We start from the raw sequence: 18,202 nt of genomic DNA, 5'->3' as shown, positions 1-18,202 counted from the left end.
CAGCCCGGGGTAGATGCGCTCACATTATAACGGGGGCGCTCCTTTATGATTTATTCATTTAACTCCTTGTAACTTGTGTTTATTTTATTTATATTTTCTTTATTCTTTATTTATTAATCTATGTTGTTTAAACTTCAAAATGCTACGTAAAGTCGATTTAAAGGAAATATATATGTCTAAAACGAATACTTACTTTCATCCTATTAAACTCACAAAGCTTACTGCCAGCTCTTCATTTGATATTCTACACAATGTAAAACCAATCTCTGCATGAAAGCAGTGGAAATTGTCTATCATATTTTGCCATTATACTTTAAATAATCTGACGCCCAATGCCCAATTCTTTGTTGTTATAAGCAGGCTAATCCCTATTTAGGTAAGATCTGATCATAACTTCTATAAAATAAGTGTAAATGCTAAACAAATGTGTTTCACAAAATATTGTTTTCTCTTACATTCTGGCATTTAAATTTTCGTTTGTACGTTGTCCACTGCAAGATCCTTGGTCACACGTAGTTAACGAGCTAGCAGTATTCTGATTAGTATTCTAAGTATTCATATTCACTTATTCTACCCTTGATTTAGATGTTGCATAGTTTTGACATTACCTTTGTTTCCATCACAAGGAATGTCTAGGAAAAAAAATCACTCATAATAAGAATGCATGCTAAATAAATATAATAAAAAGAAAACGTACACGAACCTCAGCGTGTAGACAGATGGGTACCTAAGTTACCTAGCCTAGTCAGTTAGCCAGCTAGTTGGGTTACTATGTACAGTAATGCAACACTTTATGCGACCAAATGACAGCTGTCGTGCCGGGACTCGGTGCTGTAAGTCATCCTCGCTGGAGGGCGCTGTGAGGATTTTGTCTTTGTCATGGATGTGTCAGTGACAGCCCCAAACAACAGTCTGGAGTATGAGGAAATGGCATTCTGAGGCGTGATGGACCCATTTGACAGTACCGAAAGCCAGGGCTATAATAAATCGGAGAAAGGGGCCGAGAATCTCGCCACGCGGCTGCCGTGGGCCCGCTTCTCCTCATGGCTGGAATGTGTTTGCGTCGTAACGTTCGACCTGGAGCTCGGGCAGGCCATTGAGGTAGCCGCTGCTAGCTAACCACACTAGCATACCTGAGCCAGCTGCAAATGCATTACTTGCTAGTTAGACTAGCTTGCTAGCCAGCTAACCACTGACCCTATGGTAACTAGCTGAAATAGCTAGCTGGCTAGCTGGCTGTTTGTAGCTCCTAAAAAGGCTGATATTGTCATGGGTAAGGGGTGGATGAGTAAATGATAAATCCCTGTTAGCTACATTTCATTCTTGAGCTGTCTTTTTAGCTAGCTGGCTAGTGTAGTAAAGAGTATGTTTTCTTGTGTCAAAACATATGGCAAGCTGTAACATCACCTGCATTAGTGCGGCTGGGCATCATGAGTACGTAGCTAGGTTGTCTTACCTGAAAACTTATCTTGTCTACATATACATAGCCACACACACACATATATATATATATATATATATATATATATATATCTGCAGTCGTTTGCAAACGTACCCTGCACGGATGTACGCATTTAGTCATGTGAGTAACTCACGCTTGTTGTCTGTTTCAGCTGGTGTATCCGCACGATGTAAAACTTACAGAGAAAGAGGTAAGCAAGTTCTTACTAATGTAGCTATGACATCAGTGTAATAACTTTAGAGTAACTAATCCAACTAGCATAATCCAGTTGTTTTTGCACCGCTATCAGGATTTTCCATTTTCACATATAGGTAAAATGTAATATAAGATTGTGGCCGCTCTTTTAACGTTATTTCGTTCATTTATGTCCCACAGAAAACGAGCATTTGCTACTTGTCTTTTCCCGATTCCTATTCTGGTAAGTGAAGTGTACGTTAGTGGTTGTTTAATAGAGAGGCTGTCCAGTTCAACATTGTGATTGTATTGCATGAATCATCAGCGGCTGCGCTAATCTGATTATGATTTACCGATTGAATCGCCTGTCGTGGCAGACATTACGGAAGTAAGTCTCTGCACACGTGTCTTTGTGTTTGAATGAACCAGCATGTTTCATTTACGTGGCCATTGACTGAGCATGGAATGGCATTTGCTGGATTCTCTGTGTCCCCTAGGATGCCTCGGTGACACTCAGTTCAGCTTCAGAGTGCGACAGTCAGTGGGGCAGAAGGGTTCCTGGTTCAGAGAAGAGGACACTTACAACAGAGACGCACCGGGAACGCTGCAGGTAAGGATAAACAGCACACTGCCCAACACCACAGGTTTAGTGGGAAATATCAGAGAGGTGTGGTTTGCACTTGAAACCATAAGGTTTCAGTCTGGCAGTGCTGTTGTGTCTGTGCAAGGAACCAAATCTGGACCAAACCAAGAAACACAACTCCTGCTTCAATGAGTATACAATTATATACATGCATGATTTGTAAAAGATAAACAAGATAGCTCGCCGTGTAGAATTGAATAAATTATATCACAAAAAAGTATTTTTCTAAGTGCATGTCCATTTGAATGAATTTCACAATGCGCTATAATCGAGCACAGCAAGCCTTGCATGGATGGTCCTTAGTCACAGATGCACAGATACACTTTCCAGATGCGGTGAGAAAAGGGGTGCCTATGTGCTGCACATACACTGCCAATTCTGAGTCTCTGAACATCGCTTGTCTCCCTCATTGTAGAGAGAGCCAGCCCATTACTACGGATACGTGTACTTCAGGCAGGTCAAGGATGGCTCCGTCAAAAGAGGGTACTTCCAAAAGGTACGCACAGCAGCCGGTGCTTCTCAAGAGCATCCGACCAAAAGCGTGCGTTCCCCCTCAGTGGAAACAATGTGTCAGCGACACTCCTGGGGAGCTGAGAGATTGTAGAGTTTTGTGTTACACATTCAGCAGAGGCCTGTGAGCGAACACAAGCCTCTTTTAACCCCTTGAGGGAAGTCCTTCAGCCGCAGTGTATCATAGGGGCTAAGGAGCAGGACTCGTAACCAAATGGTTGCCAGTTCGATTTACCTCTGGGGCACCGCTGCTGTACCCTTGGGCAAGGTACTTAACCCACAGTTGCCTCAGTAAATATCCAGCTCTGTAAATGGATAACATTTCAAAAAAAAATTGTAACTGATGTAAGTCGCTCTAGATAAGAAAAAGAACGTCTGCTAAATGCAAATAATGTCATGTAATGCAATGTCGTTCATGTCTCGCTTATGGTCAGCCATTGACATTTATCTCCTATTTGTGTGTATTTTTCCACCCTGCTGTTGTTGTCTTTTCTCTGAAGTCATTGGTGCTGGTGTCCAGACTGCCCTATGTCAACCTCTTCCAGTCCCTGCTGAAGCTCATTGCCCCTGAGTATTTTGAGAAGCTGGAGCCTTGCCTGGAAGCAGGTGAGACGGACTGTCGAGTGCTTCATCAATTCATTATTCATTTACTTTTTGGCCATGGTTGGACAGTCATCATGTGTCTGCATTTGCTGCAGCTCCACAGTTAACGACAGCTCAAACTAACGCACCCGGGTTACTTGTCAGTTTTCGGGGAGTTACGGAGTATATGAAAATCACATTACCGATTTGCATATGACTTCACTGGTTTTGCTTCTTGCATTTGGACAGCTGGGGTTTTTAATGAATCGCTTGTGATTTCAGTGTTCCGTCTGGGATACAAACCCTCTGTAATCCAGAGGCTGGTGTCGAATCCACTGAGTAATGTTCCACAGTAATGCCTGTAAGATTCAATAGATTTGGTTTATTTCATTTGGGCGCCACCCCTTATAAGGATAATGTGGTTCCCTGGAGACTTGTTGTTGGCTGTGGTCTGCTCTTGTTATGGTAGTCTGGCACAGTGTTTAGGGAGCTGAACTTGTCAGGTTTGAATCCCAAGCAGATTGCGACTGCGGAATTCCTCTGTTCAGTATCCACATGCGTTTGTCTATGGTGTTTAAAATGCAAGCTGTTTTTGTCACTGGGGTTTAGGGGCCTCTGCTAAGTAGGTGAATTATTTACGGAGAATAAATATAAAATACATTAACTTATAAAGTCTTTGTTTAATAGAATGTCACAGAATTTATTGTGCAACTGGAAGCTTATGAAATGGTGTCTGTATCAGCCCTGTGAAGCAGCGTTTGGACACGGCATTCGTGCATTGCAGGGCGGAAGTGTTGTGTGGCCTCTCTAAAGTGCAGTGCTCGCTCCAACAGAGCAGGGATCCCTGGCCTAGTGAGGTGTTGCTGTGGTTTGGCAAAGTGCTGCATTCATTAATCATCATATTAGAGACCTCAGATGCCTCTGCTTTGTCATCAGACAGAAATAAAGCGGAAATTCAAGAGCACTCTCTCGCGTTCAGAGACGTGTTGGTTTTACTGAAGGGCAATAACTCCCATGACAGCTTGTAATAAATGCACAAAGGTGTCTTACCTCTGAAAGTCTTAAGATTGATTTTTTGAAAGACTACTGTGGGCTGTTATAGGTTGCTTTACAGTCATTCTTTGAGAAGTGTACTGAACTGTAGTTTGAAGTGAATTGCATTCTTGGAAAAAGTCGTTAAGAAATTGAAGTGAACCCCAGGGAAGGTGTTGGGTTGGACATACGGTGCTAATCACACACCAAGTGATCTGACAGATTTATGAACACGTGCACCGTCAAATCAAACACTTTCACCTGGGTTTCATTTTCTTATACAAGCCGGCATTGGTGCCTTTTTCAAGATACAGTTTTGGAGTGGGGCCTCGATCAGCTGTAAGTTCAGTGTTCACTAGAGGTTCTGATCCACTTCTGAATGGAAAGTCGTAACTGAAATCACAAAACTGTGGTTGCCAGGCTGAATGCTCACTGCTAAGCAATGGGTAGGTGTCTCACACTCGTTTCTGGCCCTCTCTCCCTCCACAGTGTGTAATGAGATTGACCAGTGGCCCGCCCCGGTGCCAGGCCTGACCCTCAACCTGCCCGTCATGGGAGTGGTGATGCAGGTAGGACCAGATGGCTGGGAGCCCAGAACACACCCCAGGCCCCGAATACAGCACTGCATTTCAGATGGTCACCGGCTCGTTCAGCGATACAGAGCTTACCCGTGTTACATCTGTTCAAGAGTGATGGGAGATTGAGGCTTCCTGACCACTTAAATGGGTGGAGCTATCATGAGTAACCTGTTTGCTTATTTCAACCAATTACACTGCTTTGCTATGGAGAGAAAAGAAACCCTAAACCCTAAACCCTAACCCTAAGTATAGCCCTAACCCTAACCCTAGCCCCAGCCCTAAACCCCAGCCCTAAACCTAGTCCTGACCCCAACCCTAACCCTAGCGTAACCCTAACTCTAACTACAACCCTAGCCGTAACCCCAACCCTATCTCTAATGTAACCCTAACCCTAGCTTTAATCCTAACCCCAACCCTAACTCTAACTCAAACCCTAACTCTAACCTTCATTCCAACCCTAACCCTAGCCCTACAGCAATACAGAGACATGCTTAGAAGGATTATAATATAAAATTGGAGCTTCAGCTCACAGTGTTACACCGTGTTCTGAAAAGTGAGAAGGATGTGCATACTAGTGAGAAGCAATTGTAATTTCACATTCAATTGATCTTCCAGGTCAGGATTCCTTCAAAATACGACAAACCAGGAGGAAGCCCTCTGAAGCAGTCGCACAAGGAGGTGTGTACATGTGTGTTTAACAATTACATCATTTATTTGGCAGGCGGATACCCTTGCTGGAGGAGACTTACAGCACTTTCAGTTTGAGATAATCTCCTTACACAGTTCAGCTGGATATTTAGTGAAACTTTATAGTAACTTTATAAAGGGTGCAACAGTCGGGCTCAACCCAGGAATTGAACGTGTAACTGACTGGTCACAAGTCCACATCCCTGTACCAGTGTGACGTTCTGGTGTTTTTATTTTTTGACATATATTTCTGAATATGTCAGCATGCATCAGAATTTATGCACTTGTCCCCACTTTTGTAACAAAATTCCACACTTTTGTTCTCGTTTCTTTACCTCTTGCATTTTAGCTACAGCTGTACATGAAAAAGAGATAGAAATGACTTGGAGAATGATGATGACAGCACTTGGCTTGGTGTTCTTGTGTGCTTGGTTAAACCAAGTCCTCAGGTAGCTCTGGGCTTTGAAATACCCAGTGGATTTACATGGAAGGGTTTGATGTTGTTCTGTTTGTTCACATCTGTAGTTCTTTCTGTAAAACCAAAGGTTTCGGCATCAGAAATAACGCTGCCAGACGCTGTTACCATGAATACTCCCAGTGACATCTCTCTGTGTTGGTGTCAGAACCTGCTGCCTGCTCCCATGGTCCTGCCCACAGTGCACGAGCTGGATCTGTTTAAGTAAGTACAGCGGAGCCCTGCTGCTGCACAGCTGCGTTGTTTATGCACGGGGGCATGTTTGCACAGGGCTCCTGGTTCACTGTCTGTGGAGTCGGTCTGTAGCCAGGGATCCCCTCGCCCCTCTGCGTGTGTGTGTGTGTGTGTGTGTGTGTGTGTGTGTGTGTGTGTGTGTGTGTGTGTGTGCGCGCGCGTGTGCGCGTGTGCGCGTGTGTGCGTGCGCGTGCGCGTGCGTGTGCGCGTGCGTGTGCGTGTGCGCATGCATGTCTGTGTGTGTGCGCGTGTGTGCGCGTGTGTGTGTGTGTGTGTGACACGCGCGCACATTCGGCTGCCATCATTCCCCTGGCCGGTGTCCGATCAGCGGAGTTGGCCCGGTCCCTTAGTACATCAGTGCAGCTCAGATTACACGTGCAGGTTGTTGACTCTCCAATTTCATGGAAATTTGTAAACATTTATTCACATTATATACAAAAGGCAAACACTGTACAGATGTAAAATACTGCACAGGCATGCCATGGACCAGAGATTTAGAGAGGTTCCTGTAGGTTGTGATTAGGTGAGAAGTATGCCTTGTATAAATGGCCTGATGTATTGAATTTTTTGGTTTAGAGGCCATTGCTTTGGATGTTGCTGCAAAGGTAAAACAAGTAAATATTTCAGCAAAAGGGTGTAGAGTGAACTCTGCTGTCATTCCTCTGTTGTGTGGTGCACTGTAATGAATTTTGTAATGAGCTATAAACTGTAATCAGCAGTTTATCTTTATTATTTTTCTAGATCAATACTCTCTGACGCTTTAACTGTGTGTGCATGTGTGATCAAAAGTGCTTTGGGTTGTTAATCTCCGGCAGATTGTCAGAAATCCTGAAGGTTGGTGCTGTTGCCAGGGTTACAGATTGGGGCACTAAGTGACACGCTCCTAATGTCCCCCAGGTGCTTCCAGTCCGTCCTGATCCACATCCAGATGCTCTGGGAGCTGATGTTGCTGGGAGAGCCGGTGGTCGTCATGGCGCCCTCTCCAACAGTCTCCTCGGAAACCGTGCTGGCCCTCGTCAGGTAAAGGTAATCGGCGTGTTTACACTGCGACCCGTCCCAGGGCACTCAGGCCATGACAGACCCTCGGAGTTCTCTGTGGTGGGACAGACGGACTTGAGCCAGTACACAGCAGCATGGTTGTGTCCACTTGTCCAGTGCTTGCATGTAGCAAAGCAGAAAGAGTTGTACAAGAACGTTTCACACACAGAATATACAGGGCCAACGTTTCATTTTTATACCCGTCTTTTGCATTAAGTCTTGTTAAATTCTCCTCCTTAAGTGTACTCCTATACGCAATAAAATGTACGCTCACCAGATCACCAATGGTGCCATAAACCATAATGGAGTCTACACATTGGATAGACATTTGGACAGACATGTTCTCATGTAAAGTTTCCACTGTATTGCTGATGCACCAAGTATCCCAAGTTTTAAAAAAAGTTAGTTGCTCTGGCTGCATAGTTTAAGCAGCTTGCTCAAATGTCCGACCACGGCACCCCATGGAATTTTGAGCTTCGTCCCACTGGTGGTGAATTAAGCTCTGTGTATCACAGGTCCCTGCTGCTGCTGAACTGAGTGGTTTTGTGTCTGGTTTTTCCCCTCCCTCTCCAGTGCCATCTCTCCGCTGAGGTACTGCTGTGATTACCGGCCTTACTTCACCATCCATGACAGCGAGTTCAAAGAGTACACCTCCAGGACGCAGGCACCGTGAGTGGACCCTTCTTTGCCCGTCTCTGTGCTCTGTCACCCCTGAGCTCGCCGAATACCCGCGCGGTGTTTTCAGGGCTTTTGATCTCCGTGACCTCTGACCTCTGACCTCATTTGACTCTGGCTTCCCCCCCTTGCCCCAGGCCCAACGTGATCCTGGGGGTCACCAACCCGTTCTTCATCAAAACCTTCCAGCACTGGCCTCACATCGTCCGCCTGGGGGACCTTAAGATGTCAGGTAAGCAGGGCGGCCGGCTTCCTGTGTTCCTGAAGAGCTTCTGTGCCGTTGTCGCCGGAAATACTGGGTTGTTTTGAAGTGGTTGCACCTCAAAACAAGCGCTGTTTGCCAAAAACCAACAGCAACGCTATCACCTCTCAAGTGGTGTGAACCAAACAAGTTTCATTTAAGTCCTGTTTATATTCTTTATACGTTATACATAAAGTAGCAAAAACGTTCCGCTTCATTCGAAGTGCAGAAACCTAATCAGATTAGATATGAAATGTAATTGAATCAGGACCTCTGTTTCCGCTTGCAAGCCCAGGGCGTGCGGCTGGTTTCTGTGAGGCTGAAGAGGACTTCTCTCTCTTGCTAGCTGCTGTTTAGCTTCAGTGCTGTTTCCTGACTCCTCGTTCCCCTTCTTTTCAAGGTGATTTGCCGAAACAAGTCAAAGTGAAGAAGCTGGCAAAGCTGAAAACCCTTGACACAAAACCAGGTAAAAATAGGTGGCTTTTACTGCTGTGCTTCTGGAAGTTAACTGCTGGTGTAATGGCAAGCTTTCTGATTGAGTAAGATGTGGCAAGGACATTAAAGCAGTCATTGTCAATTGTTTCTGTGAGCCTTTGGGTCATCTACATGCTGAGTAACAGAAACTAGGTACAATATATGTAGTGGAGCAATCTGCCTGTTTGTTCTAATGTTACCTTACTAATGACATTGATCAGTGGGTGTCGCTATAGAGTGAGGTTCTGAGTATCTGTTGCCATCAAAGCAAGTTGAGAGGCTGTATTATGACATCTCTGTTTAACATCTGAAATTTGAAATGCCTACTATTAGGCTTCAGTAAACTATGGAATAAAATTCGCTGTTGTCTTGCCTTTACTCTGCATTGAGGAGAACAAATGCATAGATGGGACCTCTAGTGGCCACCTTGGAAATTGCAGCTCAGTAAAATGGCACAAAGCAAAGTTTGCACGAACATCAGGACAAAGGTGCATTGTATTTTTATGAGGTTATTTGCTAAGCCAAAACCCTTATCCGGGGCAATTTGCATAGGTTAGATTGTGTCATGAGCACCCATTTATAGAGCAGTATGTTTACCAAAAGTATCTTATGTGAAGTAGCTTATTCAAGGCTATGGCAGCAGTCAGCCCAGCCTTACCTGGGATTAAACCCAGCTACTTCATGCTCATAACCTGCCTACCTGCTCTGTCAGAAACCATGAACCATGTGACTTTATATTATGTCCATCAGTTATAAATGTGCTTATCATAATCCCTGTATGTCTTTCTCTGCTTCTCTCAGGTGTTTATACGGCATACAAAACATTTCTTCACAAAGACAAGGCACTTATTAAAAGGCTTTTAAAGGTAAGCAGATGGTCTCATAACTGAACTGAGTGAGAGTGAGTTTTGCAGTCGTGGTGGAAGAGCTTGTCCCTACACTCTAAGCTCCCATTGCAGATGTTTTTGGTGACTTGGGTTTTTATTATGGTCTTTCCCGGTTAAGCATCCCTGTTTGAGATCCTTGGATGAATATTGGGCTTGCCTCAATGCGACAACCTCTGCAGTCTGCACACAGGGGCGGTTATTTTTCAAATCCGGGGCTGTAGGGCTCAGCCAGCACTCGAGCACTTTGCTGACTCAAGTCACTCAGGAGCCACTGATCTGGGTTCAGCGGGGTGAAACCAAATGGAACTCGGAACGGGAGATTAACATTCCGAAGACCTGACTTTACTCCACTCCGGGAGCGGCAGCGGCAGCTTCGGCTGTGAATTATTGAGTGCATTCAGCCCACCGTCTAAGCAATGCGCTGAATTCAATGAGATGTGCAGCCAAGAGGCTAATGTGGTTACTTCCTCACCACATGACAAACTTCCTGAGAAAATTAAATCTTGGATAGGTTTTTCCTCCATCCCTCCCAGATTGTTTAATGTGAGGTTTTGTACTGCAGCAACTCCTATATCACCATTGTGTTACGTACATACACACACACACACACACACACACACACACACACACACACACACCTCTGTTTCACTCCCTCTGAAAAAAGTATGACACTTGCATAAAAATGGATCAGTTTTCTCTTTGATGCTTTTAGTGTGAGGTTTTGCTTGGCGTCGGGGTCAGCTATATTTGCTTAGTTGTGCTTAGCCAGTAAAATAATTTGAAAATGTATGTCTTCTGTCATTTTCACAGTAATTATCGGGATAAGTGTGGCTGAATATGTTAAAAGCTGTTAGTATGAGACTATCCTGATGGACATTCTCCTTGTGTCATATCTGTAGTTTCAGTGAAAAAGGGAACTGGGGTCCATCGATGAGGATCATTTTGACAAGGTCACAGTTAAGACATTTGTGATCCTCTCTCTCCCTGCCACCCAGCTGCTGGGTCTCTGACGGCTTGAACCGAGGCCAAGGCGTCAACGGCGTTCTTGTCCTTACTCATACATCTAGACAGCTCTGCCAGGCGTTAAAAGGGCTTTTAAAGCCTGACCATGCGCCAGGAAGTGAAGTTTGACACATACCTCAGCTTTAAAGGTTGTTGTTTCTAGCCTCCACAGGTCTTGCTGTTATAGGCAGATGTGGCCTGTGTTTCAAAGCCTTGACCTTCCTTAGCCTAGCAGGGAGAAAAAGCTGCCCTGTCTGTTTCCCTTGCTGTGGAGCCCTGATCCTCTCTCTCTCTGCCTCTCAGGGGATCCAGAGGAAGAGGCCGTCGGAGGTGCAGAGCGCCATCTTGAGGAGACACCTGTTAGAGCTGACGCAGAGCTTCATTATACCACTGGTGAGAACTGTGCTATAGCTGAACTGTATCATATTCGTGCTGTACTCTCTATGCCTGTGTTCCAACACATTCGCACTGTTTTTTTCTATACTTCTATATATTTTCCTATACTTGAACTCCATCATCCTCATACAGTTCTTTCTTTCTCCTGAAATCAAATTCACACTGTCCCCTCTATACTTGAACTCCATCGTATTCACTCCTTGTTGGTCTACAACTGCATGTTGGTCTATAAAACTCCTTGGTCAGATTCACTGCTATGCTGTCTGTGGCCGGTGGAAACAATTATTGCTGTTTGTGAGACATTATTAGATTTCCCACATCCAGTTACAATCATGGGACTGGTTTAATGCCATCTTGGAAGGCCTCCACAGTGACAAAATAAAAAGGCCTGCTTGTCTTCCCCCACAACAACTGATGCAGCACTCTTCCTTAATTCTTACCCTGCCATACGCTTTTAATATACATTGCATGATCTGAAAACCCAAACGCTCAAGTATTTTCATGCCTTTTTTAGGTCTGCTTGGCTGTGTAAGTCACGGTAGTATGTGCTAAATATTGCGCCCCGTTCTTCTGTAGCCGTCTGCACTGCTGCCACATTGGGGTGCTTTTTCCCAGGAGGGCGGAATTAACTGGTATTGTGAATGTGTGTTTTGCTGAGTCTGCCTGTGTTTGAAGCTTGTGTTCCCTGCGAACTCTGCGTCTCATACACTTGCTGTATATCCGCAGGAACGCTACCTGGCCAGCCTGATGCCCCTGCAGAAGTCTGTAACTCCCTGGAAGGTAGGTCTAACGTCAGCTGTGATGTCCTTGGCTTGACTGTAAATACATGATTCAAATTCACGGCTTCCCGGTGTCGCCCACCAGGAGCACCGCGTTTTATTTGCCTCACTTTATATCAGATGCCATGCTCCTTCCTGTGCTCCACACTCTCTGAATGTGAGCTAACCCAGGTTGCATATAATACTATACACTGGGGTTATTTCCTAAAAAGCGTGCTCCACAGCGCCCTCTAATGCTGCTGGGCTGTAGTGTCGTGGTCTTGTTAACGCAGAAGGGAAGTGACCGAAGGTGGGTGTGTGTTGCAGACCCCTCCGCAGATCCGGCCCTTCAGCCAGGAGGAGTTCATGGGCACGCTGGACCACGCAGGGCCCCAGCTCACCTCCGTGCTCAAGGGCGACTGGATAGGGCTGTACAGGTAGTCAGACAGGCTGAATGCACGAGCGCTCCACAATCTCTTAGCCTCAGGTACCAAGTTCAAGGGCTGTTACGCGCTCTGAAAAGAACAGAACTCGCATGCCTGCGATTGTACTCCAAATGACAACGGATTTATTTAAACCGAGTGCTTGGTCACATGAATGCTTTGACCCCCACAAGTGGTCTTCATCAGTCCTAATTGCCTTGAATGTCAGTAGTGACGAATCACTGCATGGACTTATGCAAAACCCCTCTGACTTCTTTTTTTTAAACTGTGCAGTAATGCCTTTGAGTCATCGACTAAAGCTGATGTGTCAGACGTTGTACTTGGAAGGGTATCCTTGGTTTTGTTCCAAACAGCTCCCTTAATTAGTCAAGTAATTTGTGATGTAAGTGGAGTCATGTGATGCATTGGTAATGAAAAAATGGAAAAAGTGAGTAATGATGGAGCTAATGAAGTAATCAAAAGCAGAAGCTGGAGCACAACAGCACAAGCAAAGAGGTCCAGGAGCTGAGTTAGACACCCGTGGTCTGTGGCAAGCTTAGTACCGTTCCCTCTTGGAGCATATGAGGGATGAATGTCCCTGTAAAAGAATGAATAAAAATGTTGCTTTTCTTCGTGCTTGTTTTCTCAGGCGATTCTTCAGGTCTCCGAACTTCGACGGGTGGTATCGTCTCCGCCACAGAGAGATGACACAGAAACTGGAGTGTCTTCACCTGGAGGTCATCTGCGAGGCTGTGAGTATCCTAGCCCCTCAGCGTTAGTGAGCTCCTTCCTTTGGGGACAGATTACATTACATTACATTCATTTAGCAGACGGTCTTATCCAGAGCGACTTCCAGCACAATAGAACATGAGTGTATCCATTCAAAGTTGAATGAGCAACGGTGTCAGACCAGGCAAACAACACTCCCACACCAGTGAGTGTGAACATAACACTGTTCAAGCTCCAAGTTAACTTGTGCAACCTGAGTAGACAAGCAAAGCCAAGTATTCTACATTTACATTTACATTTATTTATTTAGCAGACGCTTTTATCCAAAGCAACGTACAAAAGTGCGACAGTACGGGGACCGGATGTGTACAGTTCCACAATGAGACAGTAGTTCTCAGCTGAGAGCAAGGTCTGTTTGAGGACACAGTACTATCTGATTTGTACAACTACAGCGTATAGGGCAACTAATACGATACACCTTCAAACAGCAAACTTCAATAACTTCAAACAGCGAGTGTCAGGGTAAAGGCGGCAACAAGAAACCATTCAAAAAGCACACAGCAATTTACAACAGCACTGATGGGGGGGGGGGGGGGGGGGGGGCAGCAATTGTGTACTGGATCAGTCCAGGTAGAGTCTGAAGAGGTGCGTCTTCAGACCCCGTCTGAAGGAATGGGGTGATGGAGCTGTCCGTAGCAGTCCGTAGCAGTACCATATATCTGTCACTTGATCACAGAATCCAAAACACATCGCACATATAAAATATAAAATAAACACCAAGTACTACAACTGGCAGGTGTTAGGGGGCAGGATTAAGGGAAACTCTGTCCTGCTCTTTTTTGAAAGTATGGCTGTTTCACATCTTGTTTCAATGGTTTGCCTCTCCTCTTCACAGGACCTGCTGGATTGGATCAAAGACAAGTCTGAAGTGGAGATTGTTGACTTGGTCCTCAAACTGAGAGAGAAGCTGGTTTGTTAACCTGTCTCGATGACCTCACCCCACATAAAGAGTCCCCCAGCTGCTCTGTTCAGTTCTGCTGGGTGGTTGTAGTCTGTGGAGATGATGACGGCCATTTTTGCCGGCTCTCCTTCTGTCTTCCAGATGAAGGCCCGACGGCAGCAGCTGCCAGTAAAGGAGGAAGTTTTGGAGAAGCTGGAGAACTACATCCAGACAGTCATTGGATCGCTGCCCGAAGACCTGCAAGCAGTGCTGCACCGCCACTGACCGGTCCAATACTGGCTACTCCAGCACTGACCACCCCAAACCCTGACTCTTCAAATGATGACTGCTCCAGGACTGTCCTCCCCAACACTAACCGGTCTGATACTGACTACTCCAGTACTGAATACCCCAACACTGACTGTTCCAATACTGACCCTCCCAACACTGACTGTTCCAATACTGACTACTCTGGCACTGACCTCCCCAACACTGGTCTGATACTGACCACTCCAGTACTGACCAGTCCAATACTGACCACCTCAGTGCTGACTGGCCCAATACTGACTACTCCAGCACTGACCATCCCAGCGCTGACTGGTTCAGTACTACTCCATTGCTGACTATTCCAGTGTGGGCTTTTCCAGTATTGACTGTTACAACACTGACTGCTCTAGAACTGACTGCTACAATCAGTACTGACCGGTCCAGCATCGTCCTCTTCTGCACTGCCTGCCCCAGCACTGCAGCACTGACTGATCCCACACTGACTTCCCCAAGATGTACTGCTCCACTACTGACAACCCCAGCACTGCAGCACTGACTGCTCCAGGGCTACCTTCCCCAACACTAACCGGTCCAGAATTGTCTGCACCAGTACGGACCGCTCCAGAACTTCTGCAGAGCTGACAGCTTGAACACTGACACTACACCAGCACTGACCGTCCAATGCCGGTGCTTTCTGACACCCAGGACTCCTCTGTGCCACGCCCCCCTGAGCCCTTACCCACGCCAGTCCCTTGCCGTACCTCTTGAAATGGCATTCATCTCGTCATTTTACCGCTTTCTTTATATTCATTTTAAAACGTCGGTATCCTCCTTTAGACCCAAATAGGTACCTTAAATGAGCAACAGGTTCACAGTGTAGAATGTAGCGAAGTGAATATTGAAGCTTACTGTATATTCATCTCCAAGACTGATGTTGATCAGACATAGCCATAACTACCAGGACGTCTGAACGTGTGAATGAAAGTCTGCCTTTGCCTATCCAGAGTTTGGCGATCAGTGTCACGACGTCTGAGTTATTAGTTCATATACCTCATCAGTCAAGCTCATTGAATGTGTTTGTGTTCAGTTTCAGCACCCCATCCTCTATGTAGGCAGAGAATTTGAATGTTAGCACTGTTTGCTTCTCTCTTTGGAGGGCTTGTTCGCCACAAAGAAAATGGCCTAGATGTTAGTCAGTTAGGCTTCGTATACAAGTTGAGAAAAATAGCATAGCGAAAACTATTTTAAAAACGCTCTCCAATATGTCTGCAGTCACTGCCCTGACGTGTTGCGAAGTGGTGTCGTGTAACCCTTACCTAGGTACTGTGTGGTGCGGTGTTTGTCTCTCAGCCATGCGTTTCTGCCTTATGTGACAGATAGGGAGTATTACGTCACCATTGCTTTTAAGGTAACCAGCTTGACGTGGCAGTGGCCACTGTGTGACATAGTGCCATGAGGGCATATGTGGAGTTTAAACATCTGCTTTTATTTCTACGTTTTTAATCTTAAATTCGATGAAGCTCAGCACCAAGATGAAAGGTTTTGCACTGTAAAAACCATGTCTTGTTGATTTAGTTAGTTACTGTGCGTCTGATTAGCTTTACATGGTTTGATACGTTAGGTGCATTAAGCCTTTATTGGAGCTTAAGAATCTGCTTCATCAACAGTCTGCCATTTTAAAAGTATGGGTATGCAAAATAGAGTCTACTTCCCATGACTATGTGAATTTAAAAAAAAATCAAGCAGCTGTATGACTGCACTGTGTATGTAAAGGAGGGCAGTATCTTGTCGTGACATGCATGCGTGCTGTCTGAAACAGCACTGACGGATTGTATGGTTCATCTGAGCTTTGGATTTCAGGAGGGTGTGTACACAAGGCTCCTGTGGAAACACACTTCAGGTGGAAATCCTTTGTAATTTCTACAGTTACGCGGCACGGGGTGAGCCGTTGTTCCCTGCAGTATCTGACCTCCCTCGTCGTTATCACTGTTACGACAGGTAGACGAGTGTAGGAGGAAAGAAAAGGCTGGAATCTAATGGGCGCATCGACCGGCCTCCTGATGGCTAATCACACGTCCGGCTGCCTGCTGGACAGTCTGAGATTTGGAGTTGTGACCGCTTTGTTTTTTGACTTCAGGGACAATGTGTGAACTGATTTCTAGAATGAAAGAGCTTCAGTTTCTGTATAATGCAAATTCAAGGCAGAGAGCAGCAATTTGTGAAACAGGATCAATGTTGGCCTAATTTACCCACGGTAATGATTTATATCACATTTTAACAATGATTTGGCTTAAGTAGCAACCTCAGCTCTTTACGGAGTTAATCATATTGGCATCAGTCGTGAACCCGTTCCATTGAGAGAGCACAAATGCTTTTAGATGACCTTCTCTGACTATCCAAGTAAGTTTCCCCATGACCATAACCTGGATTTAAAAGGAGTTTACTGCATATGCTGCTTTTGAGGTGAATCCATTGTCGCTGAGCAGACTTTATTACGACAGATGAGTTTTCTGTGTGTATACATGTGTGTGAGAGAGAGGAAATCTGTGTTTTAGAATACATGTGCAATGCAGGCCAATCTTAGGGGGTGAGGGGGGCACAGCAGTGGGCAGTACAGTGTCCAGACAGAGCCACACCAGAGTAAAGCTAGCCGTGCTGATCCAACCAGAGATCCGCACCTGTCCAAGCTGCTTTTGTGGATGTAAAGCGTATGTGTGAATGTTAATTCTCTTCAGAAATTAGGTAAGCAAAATGTGGCACGCACGCACACACACAAATAACAAGGAAACTGAAGTGAGACACTATAGACCCCTCTGTCTGAATGGGGTTTTTTTGTTTTGTTAGTTTTATTTTGTTGTATGAAGGGTGCCTGTTTGACTTGATATATTTTGTTCCGGTTGTGGTGTTGATGTGAAAAGTGACGTTGGAGTGAAGCGTGGGGGTTTGAGGTGTCGCGGGGCGCCGGTTGATACCCGGCCCGCACAAGCGTCAAAGCTGACCTTGACGCCAGGATGGCTAGGACACCCTGACCAACTGCTGCCCACATCCCAGTGCTTCTCTAGAACCCCAGAGTCACATGACTCTGCCCGCACTGAAACTAGTTCTGTGTTTGAAGTGCATAGGTGTAATCTAGACTGTGTACATTTTTTAAATTATTATTTTTGTTTTATTTATTTGGAAATTGTTACTCTTTTAGATCTGGTGGTTTTCATCTAGACTGGCACTGTCAATACTACAAGATGTGGAAAAATAAAATGTGTTGCTAATAAAATTTGAAAAAGAAATGATGTTGTGTTGAAATGGTAATATAGTTTTTTTTTTATTCTGGACTGGGTTACAATATAAAAGTACACAACATACAATAAAGTTAGCCATCCAGGTGGGGCACTGCTGTTGTACCACATCCTGAAACAAGGTACTTAAACTAAGCTCCTTCACTAAATATCCAACAATATACACAGATTAACTGCAAAATTTCATTTATATTGAAGTCGGTCCTAAGATGAGGCCTTCTAGGCAGCTAAATAATCATCCATCATTGGAATGTTGTATTAGAACTCATTCCTGTAGAGCACACGCTCACTGTAAATGACAGTCTCATCTACATCCCTGGACAGGTGGCCCATTACCTGAGGTACTTTTCTACCTCCACATATTTCAGTCTCTTTTATTGACCGCTCTTAAAGTTTAACTAGGCCATAAAGATAGTACATCTGTTGTTCCTCAGCATCGTCCACCACCTGCCTGCTGCTGGAGTTAGTGAAAGGCAACCGTCTGGTCATCTGACTCAATTACCGCACCCCAAACACCCACCCACCCCGCCGCGAATCCTGAACACGCCTCACTGGCTCAGTCTATGACACAGCAGAACTGGCCTCCCAGGGTCACGATGCTTCCATTCCAGACGCTCCGTCTGTGTCACCGTTCAGTCCCACTAATAAAATGAGTGCCCTGTTCATCCTGGCAACAGTGCAAAGTACTCAGGTACCGTTCTGT

The 18,202-nt window shown here is 45.3% G+C and overlaps 1 protein-coding gene across 2 annotated transcripts; it reads left to right on the top strand.

The window, feature by feature from the left end:
• The first annotated feature begins 887 nt into the window (after positions 1 to 887).
• Positions 888 to 17,422, top strand: dennd6b (DENN/MADD domain containing 6B). Of its 2 annotated transcripts, XM_036518094.1 has the most exons (20): positions 888 to 1,101; positions 1,614 to 1,652; positions 1,838 to 1,880; positions 2,134 to 2,246; positions 2,695 to 2,775; positions 3,290 to 3,395; positions 4,893 to 4,972; positions 5,597 to 5,659; positions 6,292 to 6,347; positions 7,275 to 7,397; positions 7,989 to 8,084; positions 8,228 to 8,322; positions 8,732 to 8,797; positions 9,607 to 9,671; positions 10,998 to 11,087; positions 11,817 to 11,870; positions 12,176 to 12,285; positions 12,920 to 13,022; positions 13,895 to 13,969; positions 14,102 to 17,422. In XM_036518094.1, the coding sequence occupies exons 1-20, from the start codon at positions 946 to 948 to the stop codon at positions 14,222 to 14,224; spliced, it is 1,737 nt and encodes a 578-aa protein (XP_036373987.1). In that variant the 5' UTR covers positions 888 to 945; the 3' UTR covers positions 14,225 to 17,422. The 2 variants fall into 2 exon arrangements, with proteins under 2 accessions (XP_036373987.1, XP_036373990.1); XM_036518097.1 differs by lacking the exons at positions 9,607 to 9,671; positions 14,102 to 17,422.
• Positions 17,423 to 18,202: the final 780 nt, after the last annotated feature.

The sequence above is a fragment of the Megalops cyprinoides genome, chromosome 23, assembly GCF_013368585.1.
Source record: "Megalops cyprinoides isolate fMegCyp1 chromosome 23, fMegCyp1.pri, whole genome shotgun sequence".
Taxonomy (NCBI): domain Eukaryota; kingdom Metazoa; phylum Chordata; class Actinopteri; order Elopiformes; family Megalopidae; genus Megalops; species Megalops cyprinoides.
This window is presented reverse-complemented; position numbering and strand designations above follow the sequence as displayed.